The sequence below is a fragment of the Myotis daubentonii genome, chromosome 20, assembly GCF_963259705.1.
Source record: "Myotis daubentonii chromosome 20, mMyoDau2.1, whole genome shotgun sequence".
NCBI lineage: Eukaryota > Metazoa > Chordata > Mammalia > Chiroptera > Vespertilionidae > Myotis > Myotis daubentonii.
In genome coordinates this window covers 9,941,429-9,963,264 of record NC_081859.1, presented here as the reverse complement: position 1 = coordinate 9,963,264, position 21,836 = coordinate 9,941,429, and the positions used below count along the sequence as shown (strand labels likewise).

General features: G+C 43.8%; 1 protein-coding gene across 1 annotated transcript in view; it reads right to left on the bottom strand.

Annotated features, from left to right (window-relative positions):
- Positions 1-21,836, bottom strand: part of USH2A (usherin) — a 390,811-nt gene that overhangs the window by 113,025 nt on the left and 255,950 nt on the right. Inside the window, exons 38-42 of the mRNA XM_059677365.1 lie at positions 15,465-15,615; positions 14,248-14,390; positions 6,999-7,627; positions 3,577-3,911; positions 2,128-2,250 (exon numbers count right to left, since the gene is read on the bottom strand). Of these exons, the coding sequence (XP_059533348.1) occupies positions 2,128-2,250; positions 3,577-3,911; positions 6,999-7,627; positions 14,248-14,390; positions 15,465-15,615 (1,381 nt within the window). The remainder of the gene's footprint in view (positions 1-2,127; positions 2,251-3,576; positions 3,912-6,998; positions 7,628-14,247; positions 14,391-15,464; positions 15,616-21,836) is intronic.

Sequence of the window (21,836 nt, the reverse complement as noted above, 5' to 3'; positions counted from 1 at the left end):
TATAACTTAGGGATGGTGAAATGCACAATTTATGCCTGCGTAACAGAAATGTAGGTCACATAGATATGTGTAATTACAATGACCGTTTTCAAAGTGATATTATAATTTTAGAGATAGCTTTAGAGCTTATTTGCTTCAAATAATAAAATTAGCTGCTGCCACATTTTACAGATAAGAAAACTGAGGCCCTGCGAAGGTAAGTGGCTTTGCCTAAGGATACACAACTAGTTAAGGTGACTGGGTCTCCACTTTCCTCATTTCTAATATTTAATTCTCGCCACTACCCCTGGTTTTATTTAAATGAGAAATCAGTAGGCATCTTACTTGACGTCATGCATTTGTCTTCAGCATTTTCTTTAATTTCCCTGGTGAAGTTAAAATTTAAGGAAATAGCACCTTGAGATATTAGATAAAATACTTCCTTATACTTTTTTCATTGTACCTGAAACCTAATCTTTATGCAAGTATACAGACCCATGGCTCTATATGTCAGTTTATATATATTTCACTTTACATTTACAAAGAATGTGTTAATGTGCTTACAGTGTTTTTAAAGTCACTTCGGGTATATTGGTTTTTGAGATGGACTTAGATGTTGATTATTATTATCATATGGGACATTCCACTTAGCTAATAATAAAAAATACTTTTAAAAGAAAAATGCTAGATTAATGGGCTTCATATACTCATGCAAAACTTATGGATATCAACTTCTTCGCAAAATATTGTGTTCCCTACATTTGTCTTGAAAAATGTACCATTTCAAACCCTGTAGGAAAGTTTTTTTTGAAATCTGAACAGTGAACTAACTTACATTGAGTCTATACTGTAACTAGTAAAACCAATTGTTTGAAGGCCAATTTAGAAATTCCAGACTGTCACAGAGTTATTCCCTAAACGATTAATTTGTTGAGACCATCCTCAAGGCCCTCGCTTTACCAACACACAGAAAATGGTAAACTTACTGCATTATAAACATGACTATGGTGTTTTTCCTTGTAAAACATAATATATATTAAAATCTTATTTCTAGAACCATACTCCTCTCAAGGTTCAGTTGCTATTATTCAAGTGAAGTAGCAAACCAGGTTCACTTGAGATGATGGTTTTTAATCTGTTTACTTACTGAGTAGGTAAGTTAGATAAATGAATGAATGGATGGTTATTTCAGCTGATTCAGTCCAGGAAGAGAGAGGGCGGGGAAGCCCAATAGGAAACTTCTAGTTCAAGACTCAAAGGATGATCATTCAGACGGGGAGATGACAGCAATGGGAGCAGCTGGGGAGCAAGGGGTGCATGTGAGCTGTACCAGGATAAACGCTGATGTGGACCGAGCACAGAGGCCAGGTGAGGAGGTGGTGGCACACGAGGCTGGTGCTCAGTATTCAGAGTAGAGCTACTCAGTGCTGAGTCTACAGAAGTAACCTGATAGACAAGGTGTCTGCAACGTTTTCTTACAGGAATACCTATGATGCTTTAGAATTTAATTACGTTGCTTGGACTCATGAAGGGGTAGAAATCATCTAATCCCATTGAATCACCTCATTTTATAAACAACTAAAGTGAAGCCAGAGAAAGTAACTTGCCTAAGGTCACCATGCCAGCTCTCTCACAGGATGGACCAGCACTCACGTCTCCCCGCGCACCTGTGCAATCTCCTCCCGACATTGCCTGCTGGCTACTCATCTCCCCGAACTCTAGACCGAATTCTTCCCAGTGCCCAGCTCGTTAACTAAATAATTTCTGCGGACAGTAGTAATGATGTATCGCAATTATTCTCCAGAAACAGTGCGCATCTGACAAGTGCCCACTGTTACCCCAGTTTCATATATGTTCGAGATTTCCAAGTTCCTCTAATCTTACATTAATCTATGTCTTGCTGGAGCTGTGGCAGAGGCAGTAAGTTAACATCCCCAAGTTCGAGCTCAAAAGGCTCATTTTAAGACGGCAAACGTGAAGCAGGCTGACTGTTTCGGCCCAATGACTAACGGCGCAGATAACGACCAAACGCGTTTCACGGCGTCACTGATAACGAGCGCACACAGTGAAGACGCGACGGTACTTTGAACTATTCAACATGCTCCGAGCTCAATGCTAGCACTTGTTTTCATAGTTTTGTAATCTCACCTGCTAAGACCCTTATCTTCATAAAAACGCTGGGTTCCTGAGTAAATATTGTGCCACAGATTTAAATCTTCTGGGGGATTTGATGCAAGTGGCTGCTGGATTTTACGTCTCAGAAGCTCATATCTAAAGCAAAAGACAAGCAGAAACATTGGGATTATCTCAACTCACGTTATTACCAAAATTCCGGTGTTTCGTGGGATGAGTATGTGATGTGTGCCTGTGAATGTAAAGAACACATCTTCATTTACGATTACAGACTTTTTTTGAGATTATTATTTTTTCCTGACTCGAGTTTCACATAGTCAACTATTTTGAACCCACCAACTCTATTCGCACTTTTCTGCTATCAGTGAGAACGGTCACATTTTAGATTTCTTGAATGTCAGGTTTGCCGAGACTTTCTTGACAGTTTTATACAAAGTAGAAATACAAAATGCTTATAAAGTTAATGATTTTCTAAGACTTCAACCGTCATTACTTTATAAACAGTGATAATATTATCAACTCCATAGCCTTGGCTAAGGGTCAAGCCACTTCAGAACCACTCTTTGCTTACTTCTTATCTGTATCCCTGACTACATTCTCTACAGGTTTCCAGGTAATAACAACATACCAAAGGATTACGTGCTGGCTTTGGAATTTTGAAACACATTTGTGTAAATGTATCCTTTAGAACATGCATCAAGTTTTCCTGACATATAATAAAAATATACTTTGAAAATCAAGGAAGGACTATGTCAAGAATCATTAGAGAACAATGGTTGTTGTTTCAAGGGTTTTTAGTTCTTCACAAAATTAGGATATTGCCGTAACTGGTTTGGCTCAATGGATAGAGTGTCGGCCTGTGGACTGAAAGGTCCCAGGTTTGATTCCCGTCAAGGGCATGTACCTTGGTTGCGGGCACATCCCCAGTAGGGGGTGTGCAGGAGGCAGCTGATCGATGTTTCTCTCTCATCGATGTTTCTAGCTCTCTCTCTCTCCCCCTTCCTCTCTGTAAAAAAATCAATAAAATATATTATTTTAAAAATTAGGATATAGCTCAGCCGGTGTGGTTCAGTGGCTGAGCATCAATCCATGAACCAAGAGGTTGCTGGTTCAATTCCCAGTCAGAGCACATGCCCAGGTTGCACGTTCGATCCCCAGTAGAAGGCGTGCAGGAGGCAGCCGACTGACATTTCTCTCTCATCGATGTTTCTATCTCTCTATCCTTCTCCACTCCTCTCTCTTTCAAATCAATAAAAACGTATTTTAAAATGAATAGATTTCTACCTTGATGAACGTGTATGGTTCTGTATAAGCCAGGAAACATAATATGCAATTGTATGAAATTTATGAGTGGGGGATAGCCGATAAGGAATTGATTCTACGTTCATATGTGAGTTACAGCCTCCTTCCCTCCTGGAGAGATGAGCCCACAGCAAAATCCAAAGCACGGTCCCTTTTTCTTACCTCAAACCAGGTCCATTTGGCTTGGATGGTGGCTGCCAAGAAACCCCAGCATACGATTCACTGAGGGGGACCACGGACAGCGGCTGAACACCCTGAGGTGGGGAGGGGTGGGTTGTAACGTGGGTGGGCAAACTCTCTGTGCATCCTCCTAGATGCCCGCTCCCCCCTGAGCAAGCCACGATGCTGACCGAGTAATCAGTGAAAGGAGTCAGCCCAGTGATGACGTGGCTTAACACTGCGGGAGTGACATTCATGATTGTGACGTGAGGGTCGGGCATACGGATCTCGTAGCTAAGCACGTCTCCATTCTGGATGAGTGGGGGTTTCCACGTGACCTGGAGGAAAAGATAAATGGAATCAGTGTGATGACACAGGAACAGAGCAACTGAAGTTCATCAGGCCTGGAATGTCCCTCTGTCCGGTTTTCAGTGAAGTTGCTTGCTAAATGCCTACTTAAAAAAAATTGTATTGATTTCAGAGAGGAAGGGAGAGATAGAAACATCAATGATGAGAGAGAGTCACTGATTGTCTGCCTCCTGCACACCCCCTACTGGGAATCAAGCTCGCAACCTGTGCATGTGCCCTAACCTTGAATCGAACTGTGAACAGAACTCTGATGTCCTGGTCCACAGGTCAACGTTCAACCACTGAGCCATACCAGTTGGGTGCGGATGCCTATTTTTGCATGAGACAGAGGTGAGGTTTGTGGTCAGTTAGAGACCTCCAGGAACTAAGGGAAATGCCAATCCCTGGGTTTGGCTTTCCATCTTGATGCTTTCTAGGCCTGTCAGACCAGTACACACCTTGGTGATTCATCGCCCCGGCGGGGGACCTGGAGCACACAGAGCGCACACGGAGACAATTCACACATCCACGTGCATCCACGGGGCAGCGAGCAGCAGGGCTGATCGTTTTCCTGTTTGTAACTCAATTAAATGAAACGAAAGAACCCCTTGCTTCGCATCAGGAATGTGCGCTCTAAATGTGTAACCACTTTTTTGTGTTAGATGGTGATGAGGGGATCAATACTTGCATTTTCTGAGGCTGCACAAGCGGGTTCCTATATTTCACTTGTGCATAATGAAAAAAGTAAAAAACAACATCTCCTATTTGCAAAGATAAGAGATGCACAGAGAGCTTTGACAAAGGTGAGCAAAGGATGACTGTTTAACTCATGGGCTTGAGCATCAGACGAAACAATGAGGTTTGATAATGGAATCCTATGTGCAACGGTCCTTTCGTCTTCTGGCTAAATTCTGCAGGGGCACATTAGCAACGCATTCGTGCTCTTGGAGTGAAAAAGACCCTGGAAAAAAGTGCACAGGCCATGAGAAATATCACTTATGCATATGCCATCCATATTCATCTTTTATTGTTGCCTCTCGATGTCCCTGACATTTTAGAGTATATCTTTCAGTTATAGACTATAAGCTTCCTGAGAGCAGGGTCCAAGTTTGGTAAGTAACTGTGATCATGGCTGATTGAAATATATATTTTGCCTTAGCATGCAATTCTTTTTAAATTTTAAAGGACACATTTCTGCAAATGGGTATATGAATTATCTACATTTGTAATCTCATACAAAATCAAAGTCAGAAGAAAATAATAAAAAAATAAGAATAGCCCGGCTGGTGTGGCTCAGTGGTTGAGCATTGACATATGAACCAGGAGATCATGGTTCAATTCCCTGTCAGGGCACATGCCAGGGTTGCAGGCTCGAGCCCCTGTAGGAGGCATGCATAAGGCAGGTGATCAATGATTCTCTCTCATCATTGATGTTTCTCTCTCTCTCTCTTTCTTCCTCTCTAAAATCAATTTAAAATATTTTAACAAAAAAAAATAGGTGAGAATGATGATTAAGACTCAATTCCTTTTACGTTGGTTAAAGTACACCCCGTAGCAAAGCCGTGCCTGGACACGATCCAGGTGACACCACTATTCCTGGTGGCAGCCTTAGAGACTCAGCTCGCTGGCCAGGCTGATCTAAACGTCCCTCCAGTGAGCGGAGAAGCCGTGGGTATTGTTTCATTCCTGGATGAGATCACAAAATCGAAGAAGAGAGGGAATTTAAAGGAAGAAAAAGCCAGGCAACTTGTTTTGGAGATTTTTATCATCACTGATGAATGAATGAAACAGAGTTGTGCACTGAGCCATCCTTCTTTTAAAAGTTTTTGTTCTTTTTTTTTTTCCAGGCCTGCCTATGAAATATTTGTTGGAGAGAATCCAGAATGATGCCTATCACACAGCTCTGCCTTTGTGTAGGGACCGTGATTACGTCACGTCATACTGATGGGGCCTGCTACCCGAGTTCTGCAAAAGTCCCCCAGGATCAAGACAGATAGTCATTTCCCCAATGATTAACAACTCCAGGCTTGTTTGGAGGTTTTCTTTTTACGTTGAGCGAAGAACAATTCTTAAGATTACCCCATTCGTATAAGAAGCACTGTATGCTTATCACGGACTTCCAATGAACTTCCTTCTGGTGTTTTACCCACAGACTCTAGACACTTTTGATATTCCTATCAAAAACAGGTGTTGCTTTGAACAGTCTCATATGGCAACCAAGTCATCAAGGCTTTTAAACAGGGCACTGAGCTTGGAGGCTAAATCAAATGTCTTCCACAGTTTCCCCTATTGAGCATCACCCCGTGTTTGGTGTGGGTGGGAGAGAGTGCACGCGGCACCGTGTAGATCCAAGTCATAATTTCAACAGATGAACTTTGCTGTTATGCAAATGTCCTTTGTTTTGTGCTCTGGTGAGCAAGCTACTGTACCGATGCTTTTGGCAGGAGTACAAGCCCGGAGCCATGGAAGCATGTGTGTATTTACACAAAAGAGGCTCCGCAGCTACACAACTCCCTCCTGTTTGGTTACACTAATTTCCCTTGAATGAAGTTTGTATGCCAGCCAAGACAATGGCAGTTAGCCCGTCCTCTGGAGCGTTCCCAGGAGGACGAGGCGAATAACGGAACGCTTTCTAGATCGCCCAGTAATGCCCTATTTTAATTTCATTCCCCATCATTTTGATTCTTTGATCATTAAGAAAATATATCAGAGTTTGGGTCATTGGGGCTTCAGTTAATATGCTAATCCAGGTCTCCGAGCTTCCCCAGCCCACCTCGTTCTCTGCTCTGTTTAAATCTACGTGGTGGTTAGGCTAAGCATCCCATCGTGGTATTCAAAGCATTTCAGGTGTGTGAGGGCCCATGCAAGCATCGCCACGAGGTAATTAAGGGGACACAGGGAGACATGAAACACGGACATCGCATTCAAGAGCGTTTGGGCCAAGGGCCAAAGCCCAGTTTCTCCAGAGCGTGCGTAAAACCACCATGTGTGCGTTTTGTCAGTAGGTGGCTCTGTTCATCACAGAGTCCATCCAGGGCCGATGCCTACGTCTGCAGACAGAACACCCAGTATCTTACCTCGGCTGCCCAGGGTCCGAGCACGCGCACCGTGGGGGGCTGCACCCCGGCGGGCCTGGAGGGCCTCGTGGTCACCTCCGCCCAGGCGCTGCTGTTGGTGCCCCCACGCAGAGTGCTCATCAGGACCCGGTATTCGTACTTCGTCCACGGGCTGAGGGCGGCAGTCTTGTCCATGTACCGCGTGGAATGGTTTCCCGGGAGAGTCACCAAGGCAGTGACTTCTTCCTTCCCCTGGACCCTCCTCTCGATGGTGATGTTCTCCACCAAGCCATTGGGGTGGGCGGGGGGTTGCCATGAGAGGATCACAGATGTTGGGGTATCGGAGAACAACTCGGGGCTTGGGATGCCTTCCGGCGCATCTGGGGGTGTCCAGACAGCCTGGGACGGTGGGGAGAGGGAACAGCCCGGTGCGGTGCAGGCTTCCACCTGGAAGGCGTAGGCGGTGTGTGGGCGCAGCCGGGTCACGGTGCGGTTCGTGGCATCGCCGGGAGCTCTCAGGAAGAGCTGGCCGCGCCGGTACAGGTTATAGTGCGTGAGAACCCCGTTGGGCTTTACAGGGTGCTGCCAGGTGACCAGCATCGCTCTCGGGTCCACAGCCAGGAGGATCGGAGGGTCCACAGGTCCGGGTCCTATCGGGGTGAATGAAACCCAAAGTGATACCGCCTGGAAACGCCCCACATCTCCTGAGAACAAAGCCACGGGGAGCACTAACGCTCCCACAAGGTCACGAAATGGGACACCCGGGGAAAGCCAAGGAGTAAAGACAGGGACCGGGAGGGCGCTGCTCACAAAGTGCAAGAGGGCCTTGCTGAATAGCACTGTCGTTTTCCTTTCTAAAACGGCTTTATCCAAATCGTGTCTTTTTCTTAAAGTTCATGATAAGAAACAGCCCGAGGACTTTTTTGGAAATCAAGGCATTAGAGGAGAAATAGGCACGAGGGCGGGTGTAGCCCAAGTTCTAGCTCCTGCCACTGATTTTTCCTCTAGAGCCCCAGTCACTAATTATAATCGATAGCGCTATCCTAACAAACCCGCAGTTTACAGCCCAGTCACCCCCTCCCTTTGCCCCCACCCCACACCATTCACTCCATAGTCCATGTTACGCCCAGCTCTGTTTATCATTCCCGGCCGTGTTTGCCAATTTATCTACTCCCTGTTAATATTACAGGTGATTTTTTACTCCGGCTGTGACAGAAGCTGCCGATGGAGCTCTTTCACCCACTGATAAATAAACAATGCACAGATCTGACCTTTGGGGGAACAGGTTTTACGCTCGCTCCACTCAGCATTCTAACTGATTCAATTATCAGAAAGGTTCGGGAGGCCCCGTGAATACTGAAGAAGTGCCCGCCATATGCCCGCGAGGTGCCGCGGAACGCCAAGTACCCCGCAGCCCTCCAGAGAAATTCCCTAATTGTAAATAATTTCATCGCGCGCCACCATCAAGTCACCTTGAATGCAAGCCCCTCAGCCCGCGGAGGCAAAGTGTTATTTAAGCTTTACTGGGCTGCGTTAAATTCTGCCATGTGAAGGGCTGTTAAGTTTTTCAATTGAAATTTCATTTAAAATGCAGGTGCTTTTTATTATACGGAGGCTTTACTGCTCTCTAGGTACAAGCAAGAACACGGTGCAATAACACAAATCTGCTCAATCACTGATCAGTAACAGCTGTAATTCCGGAACATTTAGCATTCTTATAAACCACGGCCCGAAATCTATCAGTTGCTACCGCAGATCAAGAATATGCCCTATTCCCCTTTTCCTGCCCACAGCGATGTTGACATTTATGAGATTTTTTTTTCTGTGAACATTAGATTGTTTTTTTAAAAAATCTTTATGAAAAGTATACTTGGATTTAGTATACGTTCCAAACAGCATTGATTACGTAAGTGTTTGTGCGCACGCGTGATTCAGTGTTACACTCAAGGTTTGTTTTAAATGTAACAGCTGCTTCGCAAAACCAGTGACTGTAAGGTAGCTGGTCATGCAAGCCCAGTGTCATGCAACGCGGTCCATGTATTTGTCACCAACTGGACTGATGGTCGAATCGAAATGGCTATTTGAGAGGAAAGATGTTGCCCAGCACTAACCTTGACATCAAGTCATTGCTGACGATTTGGTAATGCATCCCATCGGGAGAGAAAAACCCCTACACGTCCAGGCATCTTGGTAGGGGTCCCATTTGGCATTTTAGTCTGAGACTAGCTTTCATGTTAAAGCTTTCTTAAAACCACGGTGACATTTCTCACGTTTGCCCTCCGGTATACAGTAGAAGTGGCCATTATGATATCAAAATAGGAATTCCTTTCTTATTCGTACGTGTCATCCAAACTTGGCTATTTCCCAACAAAAGACCAGCGTGAATCTTGTAAGGTGTCAGTGTTGTTTTGAGAAACTAAATCCTCTGAGATTGGGGTTCATAAAATCAACGCTGGATTCAAGGCTTTCATATCTAACTCCATGCCACCCTTCTCCCTTAAAAAAAAAAAAAGAGCAACATACACTTACAACTCAGGATATTTTGTATTAGGGCTGCACCAGGGTTTTGCATAATTATTTCTCGCGTGTGCCCTCTCAAACTGGGGACTTTTTCAAGGGGAAGAAACAAGAAGGATGCAGTTTGATGTGTTTTGATGCGATACGCTTTTCATTTCTCCCGGATAAGACGCTATGTTATGAGTGAAACAGCCATGATAATGAGATGAACTTGTACTTCAGGGCCCCACGGAACACAGGCTTTCCCTCAAGATGATCTCTTATCTTGGGAAAGAAGATGCTCCGTGTCAATTTCATGATTTCGCCCCCCTTAAAAGCCAGCGCATTTTATTAGCTCTCCGCTCGGAGTCGGTTCCCTGCTCCTGTCACAAGAAGGGTCCTTAAACTTGTGTGGTTCAGGAGAGGGATCCGAAAGCAGCTTAATTAGCTCCTCTGGCCAGGCAAGTGTTAAAACCCGACTCCTGGCACGGGTTCAAGTGTGTGCTTTAAAAGGACAGGCAGGATCGTCTTATTCCATATACAAATCAACCGGCATGCTACTGCGTGGTGGAAAGGGTCAGCACAATTATGTAAAACATGAGTAATAACTATAATTGGGGCAGTTTGCTAATACAATAAAAAGCTCTGAACACGGGCAAAGTTATGCTCACGGCGGTAGCTATCACTTTCTAAAGGAAGAATTCATGGGTGAAATGACATGAAAAAGATGGTTATAAAATTTTAATGGAATGATAAAAGGCAAAAGTCAGCCTCTCAGCTGAATTCTTAAAATCCCAATATATCACCATCCGCCGCTTAACTGTAAAATCAATGTGGGGTGTAACATGTTGTCAATGCAGCTGTCACTGGGAAGTATGACAGCCACACAGCTCACCCGGCCAGGGGCGGAAATACACCCACACGGCCACACCCAGGGCGCGACTATTCGGAGAACTCCCTCCTGGAGCCGGGAACGGGGCATTCTCTGTCCAGATCCAGACTGGGAGAACAGGCCATTTCATTACTACAGCATTAATAACAGAAAGTAGTTTCATTTTGGCAAATGAAATTGTCTTTTATGGGAAACGATTTTGCTCCACGGCTTCAGAAGTTCAACCCCAGCCTTAGACGAAGCTGTTAACGAAGGGGTCTGCTTATTTTCACACTCAGGTGTGCATGTTGGGAAGGGTGTGTGCGCGCACACGTGCACGTGTGTAATTGCGTGTATGGATGAAGGGGTGGACGCACTCACACCTTTTGTGTGTGTCTAACTTTCCGTGGTTTTCACCTCTTCTACACTTGCTTGCTATTAGTCACCTGCAACTGCTCAGTTTCCCTGTTAGGTCCTCATTGTTGGCCTGAAGCAACTTTTTACCATTTTCATTAAAAACTCACTCAGTTTCAAAGCCCTTTTTCAGTAATATCAACTCCACAAATAAATATTCCCAGAATTTCTCAATGAATTAAAATTCAAGGTGGCAAATATATGGATGCATAATTACACAAAACAATATGTTATATGCTAATTGTTATCATGGCCTTTTGATATTCACTACTGACATGCTAGCAGGAGTGGAGAGTGACGGAGTCCTTCATCCCTTTAATCATGAAATCTATCAATTTATTATTTATACCCCAACTACCTGCCGACAGGATTTCTGACAGCTCATCATAAAAGACTTAAATGTAATAGGACCAATAAAATAAAGATAAAGAAATATTAATCTGATGATGATGAAAAGGGCTCAACAGCTTATCCCAAAACGAAGAGGAAGAACGGGCACCATGATTTTGCACCAAAATGAACATGCAGCTCCTTGGCAACTGATGAAGTCAGAAAAGGGCTGGCAACACAGGCGTCATCTATATATATAAAAGCCTAAGCAACCGTTACAACTGGTCGCTCTGATGTGCACTGATCAGCAGGGGGCAGATGCTCAACACAGGCTGGTGGTCAGTGCGCTCCCACAGCCAGCCAACCTCCCGTAGTGTCTTCCCCCTGCCGGCCGGCACTGATGGTGCACTGGGCCTCTAGTTGATTAATAAAAGGAACTGCTGAAGACCAGTATGTGTGAAAATGGAAAAGATATTACTTGGTCATCTGAGAGTAGGAGAACTAATATTGGGAAACTATTTTTCTCCTTTTCTCCTGAGATCAGGGCCAGAGAGTATACATTAGTAAGAATGCTTTTTCTTCCAAAATTGGAGCATTTGTTCAGTAAATAGCTCAGGACCCATCCTTGAAAGTTTTGGACAGAAAATGAAGTATGTTGATGGGAGAATTCAGGAAGGCAGGAGTGCAGTCTGCAAAGAACGAGAGGTTCCACACTGGGAAGAGCAGGGTGCCTTATAGGCCCTGAAGGCCAGGCAGACAGACTTTTCCATTAGCCAATCCATCCTTCCAAAGCATTTGTCCACAAAGACATATGGACCCCTATGCTCACTGCAGCATTATTCACGGTGGCCAAGACATGGAAACAACCAAAGTGCCCCTGATAGATGACTGGATAAAGATGTGATACCTATATACTATGTAATAGTACTCAGCCATAAAAAAAGATAAATACTCTCAGCAATAAAGATTTAAGATAAAATAAAAAGATAAACTACTACCATATGGGACACCTTGAATGGTCCTTGAGACTATTATGCTAAGCGAAATAAGTCAGACAGAAAAAGCTAAGAACCACATGATTTCACTTATATGTGGGACATAAAACTGAAATTCACAGACAACAGTATGGTGGTTACCAGAGGGCAGGGGAGTGGGGTTAGTAAAGGGTAAAGGGGGTCAGATATATGGTGACAGAAGATGATCTGACTTTGGGTGGTAGACACAAAAGTTAATATACAGGTCATGTATCATAGAGATGGACACTTGAAACCTGCATAATCTTATTAACCAATGTCTCACCAATAGGTTTAATTAAAAATTCCTCAGATCACCTGGCCGAGGGGGCTCAGTGGTGAGCATTGACCTATGAACCGGGAGGTCACAGTTCCATTCCAGGTCAGGACACATGCCAGGGTTGCGGGCTCAATCCCCAGTGTGGGGCGTGCAGGAGACAGCCAATCAATGATTCTCTCTCATCACTGATGTTTCTATCTCTCTCTCCCTCTCCCTTCCTCTCTGAAATCAATAAAAATATATATTTAAAAATTCCTCACGGCCCTTTTGTCTATCCACGAGAACTTCCCTTTGCAGCCGCGCATTTGCTTGGGCGGCTAGTGCTCATTTCCTGCCCTGGTGAACTTCCTGCCTGTAGACAGGAGATCATGCTCCCTTTTTAGTAAGCATCGCCACCAAGGTTATTCACAGTCACCCTTTCTTGATGGTAATAGAAATGATGAGTGCCAGAGAACGGAGACCATTTCTTCCCTTTTCCAGTGTGGCATTCTATGGGAATCACCTCTGCAGTGGGTTGAATAATTATGTTCAGGTCATCTCTTTATTCAATTGTTTTAACAATTATTTCTTTAAAACTCTATTTCAAGTGTGAGCTCTCTAGACCATAAATCTGTATAGAGCTTGTGACCAGGCTGTCCATTTCCCTGGAGTGTATGTAAGTCCCCCTGAAGGGGAGTAGGTGTGCTGAGTGGTGCATTAATGCCTCCTGGGCCTTAAGCAGTGTTTACTGCGTTGTGCTGATAATTTGCTAAATGGTACCCTCAAGACCAGAAGGACTTGGGATGTGCCCTTATAAAGGACCTAACTTGCTCCCAGGGAAAAATGGATGAAGGAGTACATATTATTGTTCATAACTGATGTTTGTAAAATTAGGTAAGCTTTGAGGAACGAAAATAGTTCTGATTCTATCTCATCTGATGTCACCTCCTCACTACAATACTGTAATTAAGGTTACTGTAGAAATAAATACTCTATTGAATAAACAAATGGTACTGTTTCAAACACTACGCCTTTGGACTAATATCTAGTCTTGAGTAAGTCACTCCAGTCCTCACTGGACATAGAGCTGGAATGGCAATTGGCCAACAGAACAACATCTTCTAAGAAGCCCCGGATTAAAAGAATTGACAAGATTAACCCTAAAAACATCAATGCTCCAAGATCCAGTGTCCTCATTCACTCTGTGTGGCTTGCATTACTTTACAACTCCTCCAAAGTTATGCTCCCACTGGTATGGTTTTATAGAAGTAGTTTGTATAAAACTAAATATTATGTCCATGAGTTCATTCCCTATATAACCTAGTAAAAACATATAAATGCAAACATAGCTCTTCCAGGAAAAACTACAAACTTTCTGGGTTGACTAAGGCAATCCCAATCTATTCTACATACTAGATGCAGAATCACTGTGAGTAGATTCTACTTCTCTGTTCGGAAGGCTGTCTGTCAAGTGCAAATAGAAGTACAAGGAAACCTACTTCCAGGGGAAGGTATCACGGTGCTCTGAGCATCCTCATACCGTCAGGCCCACAGTTCAGGTCTTCCACCTGCAGGAACCCCTCCAGAGCAGAGAGCCCTGCAACATTTGCTCACAGAGGACAAGCTGACAAGCTTTCTCTCGCAGGGCACCTCGAGGTACCCTGAAGGATGGAATGGGGCCACGTCTGTACGCCCAGCCCTCCAACCCTCCAGGCACACATTTTCCTTCTTTCTGGAACATTTAACCACCTTTGTCCTACAAAAGACTATTGCCACTAGATGTCCAAAGAATACAGGAGGACTATTTATGAGTTTAGGAAAAACTAAAGACATTCAAGACTCCCCCGTGTAGAGGACATTTGGCTGTGTATCGTGCAGAACACTTACTGTCCTCCGTCGTCATGAACAGAATCCAAGGGCTGAGCGCACTGCCAAATCCATTGGAGGCAACCACCCGGAACGCGTACTCAGTGTGCGGCTGGAGGTCCCTCACTTCATGGCTTAACGATGCCGAAGGACTGGAAAATAACCTAGAGGGACACATTTTAGAGAGTTTCAGACACTCAAAGAAATAAACAGGTAAGATCAACATGCAGTTAAGCATTGCACTTTTCCGTCCTCACATGCTACCTCTTTGAAAATGAGTAGCCATTTGGCTGAGGGTTCATAATATTGCATTCATGTGAGCTGTATATGACAGTAGCACTCAGTCAATTCTAGCATTAAGCATGTTTGCCACATGGAACTTGTAGGATATGTATTACAATTTTGTAGCCACAGTTCACCAGACAGCATTTTGGGGGTTCAAGTGCATGCTTGCTTTATGTAATAGATGTGCTGATGAAAAATGAAGTGTGAAGAAACCTTCTTGTAAAATCTTATTTTCACATGAAAAGTAGATATTTTTACAAAGCAAATCATTATCCCATAGGGCAGTGATGGTGAACCTATGACACGCATGTCAGAGGTGACACACAAACTCATTTTTTTGTTTGATTTTTCTTTGATATGAAATAAATATCAAAAATATAAGTCTTTGTTTTACTATGGTTGCAAATATAAAAAAATTTCTATATGTGACACGGCACCAGAGTTAAGTTAGGGTTTTTCAAAATGCTGACACGCCGAGCTCAAGAGGTTCGCCATCACTGCCTAGGGTGTTGCTTGTTGTTTTGTTTGTTTGAACTTTTAAAAGGTGGCCTGGCTGGCTGGCTGGCGTGGCTCAGTACTTGAGTGTCAACCCATGAACCGAGAGGTTACTGGTATGATTTCATGTCAGGGCACATGCCCGGGTTGCAGGCTCTATCCCCAGTAGAGGGCATGCAGGAGGCAGCTGATCAATGATGTTTCTCTCTCTTCAATGTTTCTATTTCTCTATCCCTCTCTTCCCCTCTCTCTAAAAATCAATTAAAAATAAAAACAAAAGGTGGTTTTTATTTGTTACAAATAAGAACAGACCTATTGCTCAAACACCTGAAATTCATCTAAGGCTATTAACCAATGTGCCCCAGTAAATTTCATTTCACAAATGGGAACAAAGATGAAGCTATGGCTACACCGCGCCCCAGTGCCCGCTGGGAGAATGGAAGGGGCAGAATGCTCACTCTAGCAACGCAGGGGAGGAGGGGCCCGGCCTCATCTGGAGCTGGTAGCGGGCTGAGCCGGGGGCGTTGTTCCGAGCTGGTGTAGACCAGGCAACCTGAAGACTGGTCGGAGCGGCGGCCGCAAGCCTGGGAGGCAGCACACCATCTGGAGCTGTGGGGACACATGGATGAATTAGAGCAGAGAAAACCGCGGCGAACATATGCTGGATGGACCGAAATGCCCCGTATCCTGGAAAAACTGTGGCTCGGGATCCACAGCCGTGTTAACCATGGCCCATTTAGTTTAAGATCTTCGTCCCTGAGCTGCCGTAGGTCCCTATTGTTCACTTCAGCACAATCGCATTGGGATTTCACTCCCAGAAGCCAGCCCCCGAACACACGGCGAGGCAGACGAGTGCGCAGTACATTCCCCCCTGGACTTCTGTTTGTCTAATTGAAAACACCGAAGGAATCTAGTGCAGCAAATGCTGAAGGGCCTTTTCAATGTAACTTTTGCTCAATCATCAAGCAATCGACCAGGGAAGGAGTCCAGGGTTTTATATCTCCCATGTCGCCCCTTCGCCGCTTTAATCACAGTGCTCATGAGCACGCGGGCTTGTCATTTTCGTGTTGAGGGAGGTTTATTGTAACTGTGTTTTCCTACAATGATAAATACACAGGAATGGCTGCAATGAGCACTCTCTAGCCTTGATTCTCACCTATGAAAATGTAAAAGTGCAACTGCTTTGCGCCTGGGTTTTGCAGAGTCCGCCGCCCCTTCTCACAGTGGCTCCGTCCTTATTCCAAAATGCTGCAAGGTGGGGCACGCATGTTGCTTTTCCCAGGCAGGTGGGATCTCTGGTGAATCTTCCCTGAATTCAGTGTACCTGCTTGATACAATCTACCGGGGAAACCTATTCAAACAGTTCTGGAAGGCCTAACAGGAAAGAGTAGAACTAAAGCCTTTTCTACTTAAAAAGCTGACACAATGACTCTGGTTATTAAATTATTTCCCCAACAGGTATAATCTGAAGGAACCTATCATATCAAAGCCTGTTCAAAAGCCCATCAGGCACTCAGAAGCAAACTACACAAACTTCTGTGGCTTTAGCAAAATCACCTAATTACTCTGAGGTATGTTTCTCACCTTTAAAATGGGGACAGATTTTTTTCCTTTGCAGGATTGCCGTGAAGATCGGAGATAAAGTAAATAAAGCACCTAAAGTTACGTTGCCTCTGATCTGGCGATTTTTAATTTATTAGTCATGATTATTCCTATTGTTATTTTCTTAGACTAATTTGAACTTCCCTTAGAGTGCTACAATGTAATTTTTAGAAACATTCTTACTGTAATATAAGCTCCTTATGGTCCAAGATGAGTAGGGGCCATTGGTGAAGGAGAAGAGATCAAAACAATAACAACAACTATCAGGGTTCATTTTCAACTTCTTTTATAACATTCATCTCTGTGGTGCGAGTGTTATGTACTCTCCAACTCGGGAGAACCTGCCTGTGAACTGAGAGGTTAATGAGTGACCAGAGATGAAAAGGGAAGAATTAGATTACAGGTCCCATCAATTCGTTGTCAGGGTTTCGAGTTCATCAATGATTTGCTAATTTATTCAATAACCGGGTATTGAGCCTCTCCTCTTTATGAAGCAGCGATCTCTTGTGTGGAGGGGGAACAGCACTGGGTGAAGGGGACGTGGCCCCTGACCCCACGGGGCGTCCCTGGGAACGGAGGCAGCAGGCCGTGCGCACACAGATGCACGTGATCACACCACACTGTGACATGTGCCCGGGAGGAAAGCAGAGCAGAGCAAGGGGAGGGAAAGTGGAAAGAAGTGTGTGATTTTCCTTATTTCATAACAGTTCGGGTTGTACAGGGAAGCCATGGGAAGAACTTGTCACTGGGTGACATTTGAGCAGAGACCTCAATGACAATAGGAAGGTGGCTGGGAGAATAAAAATCAGAACAAAATCAGCTTTGACACATTATCAACATAAGACATTTGAGTAATAAATATGTCCACCAAAATAATCTCTTCAAGTGTTAAAAACTACATCACCGTGCTATCAGAAAATAGAGAAATGTCCAAAAGGAGACCCCATCATGACAACAACAAAAACAATAATAATAATGATACAATATCTTGAGTTCTCTTCTGAGTGATAACAAAAAAAAGTACTCCATTAAATTGGTCACACTCTGGTTATATAACATTGCAAAATATTTCCAAACAGAGTGATCATCCTCAATTATTTACATAGCACTCTTCATTCTGAGTGCTTTCGGTAACTCTGAATCCTGGAAACCTTCCTTTCCCCTTTGGTTAACCCCTCTTATCCAAACCTATTCCTCAGAGGCCCCTTAGCCCCGAAGCAATAACTGGGAACCGGCCATAATTCCATCCCTGGTTCCGTAGCAGGAGAGCCGCGTATCTATCAGCTTGATATATGGCCTCCAAGATGCTATGTTGCTCAAAACACTTCTCTCAAGTTTAATATGACCCTCCCGGGGCAAGCACTCCACAGACAACCTCCTGAATCAACACATCTTGCCCAGTAAATACTCATTCTACACGGCGACTAGAAAAAAACAGCCACCCCGACCTATAAATTCAAAGGAAGGGTGTTCTTCATAAAATTTCAAATTTAACCTTTTTTTTTGGGAAGGCAAAATGAATACAAAGCTTTAAGTAATAAATTAAATCACAGATTGGACTAGTATAGCTGGTATAATCTTTTTTTGTCGTATAATCTTTTGAATGCATGCTTTTATTAAACTTATAAATGTAGGATTTTATTAAACTTTTAGATAAATGTATACTTGTGGATCCTTCCCTACCCAAACAATAGCAATAAAACCACAACCCTTCCCCCCAAAAAACAAACAAACAGAAGGCCCCAAACCTTTGCTCCATACAGACATACAGAACTCTGGGGGAAGGTCTATGAAGCAAAAAAAATAGACTTTTTTTTTACATGTGACCAGTGACTTACTAAGGTTGTAGTGGCTGGAAGAGTAAAGTTTTGGGGACAAAATAAATTCAGTTGGGATTCTCATAGCACCAACTTGTTACCACTGTGGTGTATGTTTTCTGTGTATGTGTGTGCATTTCAACCCACTGGAATAAAATATTGTCTTAAGATACCAAAGAAGCCCATCATAGTTTGTATTCAATGTAAACCTATAATAAAAGACACTGAATGCCATTCTGCACAAGGCTCTTCGCTGTGGGTGGAAAAGGGCAGGGCAGATAGAAAAGGGATGGGCCGATCTACTTGACATTTAATAGAGATAAGACGTGACTCAAATAACTATAATGCCAAATGTGTACCAGCATAAAAGAGTTGAGTGCTGCCCAGCTGGCATGGCTCAGTGGTTGAGTGTCAACCCATGAACCAGGAGGTCACGGTTCCATTCCTGGTCAGGGCACATGCCCAGGTTACAGGCTCGATTCCCAATGTGGGGCATGCAGCTGGCAGCCAATCAATGATTCTCTCTCAACATTGATGTTCTCTCTCTGTCTTTCTCCCTTCTTCTCTCTGAAATCTATCTATCTATCTATCTATCTATCTATCTATCTATCTATCTATCTATCTATCTGGTGAGTGCTACATGGGTTTCAGGAATCAGGACTCCGATGTGCATGTACTCTGGACCCCGCCTTTCAGAGGAGCAGCCTTGAAGAGGCCCTGCTGCAGGGACACAGTTCATCTGGGGCGATCAGGTCCTCAGCCTAATTCCGGGGCCTGGGACACGTGTCCACCTGCGTGTGCTCATTCCGAGCAGCCCTGAAGCTTCCTTCTGGCTTCGCTTGGAATCTGACCCCAGCACAGCCCTAGCTTCTCGCACCTCAGAGATGCTTGGCTGGCATCCTCGTTCAGGTCTCCCCGCTCACATCACACGGGAGAAGCCATGACCTCTTATCTGTACCCATCCTGCCTGGATGGCCTGGCATGTGCTCAAATCCCTTCGATCACACATTTTCCTCTTGTTTTCTGAAACAGCGACATATGAGCGAGGATTTTAAATTCCAGTTTCCAGAATGGAACATTAGAGTTCAGACACACATATTGAGTCGTTGAGTCATAAACAAATTGAAAACAGAAGGCCAGACTCCATTTCCAGTCACTAAACCATATGTCATTAAAAAAGAAATTAATTATGAGGAATATGCAGATGTGCTAACAAATGGACAGTCAACCTTGAGCACAAGGATGTACAAATAGAGCAGCATTAAATCGTGACAAGTAGGCTAAAACAGATTTCGTGTTCACAAAACAATCTCTCGCCATAGCTAATCCTTGGAACCTGTATGCTGTGGGCCAGGTTCCTTAACATAAATATTCCTAATTCTCAGAATCACACTACAGAATTGCAGTGTCGATTCTTTGTAATACAGATAACAAATCTGAGGCTCAGAGAGGTGACGTGTTTTATCTCAAATCACAAAACTGGGCTGCTGGCAGAGTGGGAATTTAAACTAGGATTGATGAAATTCAGAGACAGTGGCCCTAGTTCTATACCAGAACAGCATGCTATGGGAGGTGATTTATAATAGAAAATAAACATTAAGTATATTAAATAAATGTAAAAGCAAATTACTGATACCATGAAATACATTAGTTGTAGTAAAGGCTGGATTTATTTTCTGTCCAAGTCATATTCCTAAATAGTACTTTCCTGGTCTTATTTCTTCGTCAAAGCAGGGTCGCTGTCTCCTTGTATACTAAGAATATTCACTTAACAAAGAGGCTTCTGTTGGATACAGTACGCCATTGTTTTCGGTATTATAAATAATACTAAGGATCCTGAGTATCCTAATCAATGCATCTTTGGTGTGCTTTCTAGAATCATGGGGACAATAGGAATGAATTTTGCTGCCATTTCATATATAATTTGACAAAGTGCTTTCCAGAAAGTTGCATTTACTTATACTCCCATTGGTACAGTATGAATGATCCATTTCTCAGTATCCCCATCAAAATGAGCCTTTGTCTACATGTATTTATGTAACTATACACATATAATAGATAATAATGTAACTATATGTCATTAGAAATAGTACTATATAATTATGTTACGTAACATAATATGACAATATATATAATCTAAATACATACCATAAAATCTAACGAGGCAGCCATTAAGATCTACACTCTGTTAGCAAATTAAAAGTATCCTATATAATAAAAGCCTAATATGCTAAGTGTCCGGTCATCCATTCAACCAATCAAAACGTAATACTAGTATGCTAATGATATGTTAAGGCCGCTCAACGGCTCGCTATGATATGCACTGACCAGGGGGCAGATGCTCCAACCAGTAGGTTAGCTTGCTGCTGGGGTCCGGTCGATCGGGACTGAGTAAGATGGGCTAGACACGCCCTTGAGCCCTTCCATGGTCCCTCCCTGGCTGGCCAACCTCCCACATCCCTCCCGGCCCTTATCGTGTACTGGTGGGGTCCCTCGGCCTGTCCTGCACCCTCTCACAATCTGGGACCCCTTGGGAGAACCGGTTTCAGTCCGATCCCACAGGCCAGGCCGAGGGACTCCATTGGTGCACGAATTAGTGCACTGGGCCTCTAGTTTCTAGTAAAAGGGCTTGAGAGTGATGACGGAGGAGACAGAGGCAACAGACTTTATGAACTCAAGCTAAAAAAAAAAGATGAGATTTCCTCAAGGTTGTCACCACTTAGAGGGGTATTTAGGAGAAAAGTTCTGCTTAGGAAGGGTGTGCTTAAAATGAAAATTGTTAAAAAAACATTTTTTTGTTACTCAATTCAGTGACGAAATAAAATATTCTTGAACAAAACCTGTATCTTGGGTCTTTCACTGATTCCTTTTGGGTCCACATTTCTGAGGAAAACCCAAATTTCACCAATGTCAGACTGGTGTGAGGCTATGTCAATCAAAATTGGTGCAAATATCTGTCAAATGTCCTCTGAAACCCAACTGGCAGATCTCACCGGCTCTAGTGATTGTTCTTCATGGGATGAAAAATGGTCCCGTGTTCACTAAGAAAGCCCTAATTAGGACAGAAAAGCAGCGGGGGTGTCCCCAGCTACGGTGTATAATAGGAGGACTATAGCAGGAGGTGTCAGAGGTGGGCCAAGGGCACCGGCATTGAGATACGCCACGGAATACGAATTGCTCTTGACCACTTTGAGAAATGGAAGATCCCACTGCACATTAGCATCCACGTGACCAAGGCAACATCTCTCCACCTCCACCTCCCTTTGTGGTTTAAGATGAAAGAGTTGCTTACAATTGCTCTGCAGGACAGTTGCAGTGACTATGTTAAGCTGGAAACACCAGACAGACTGACATCGCCCCCTGTTAATTTCCAAATACCTCAGAGCTGCGAATGTGCAGCTCCTGGTGCTC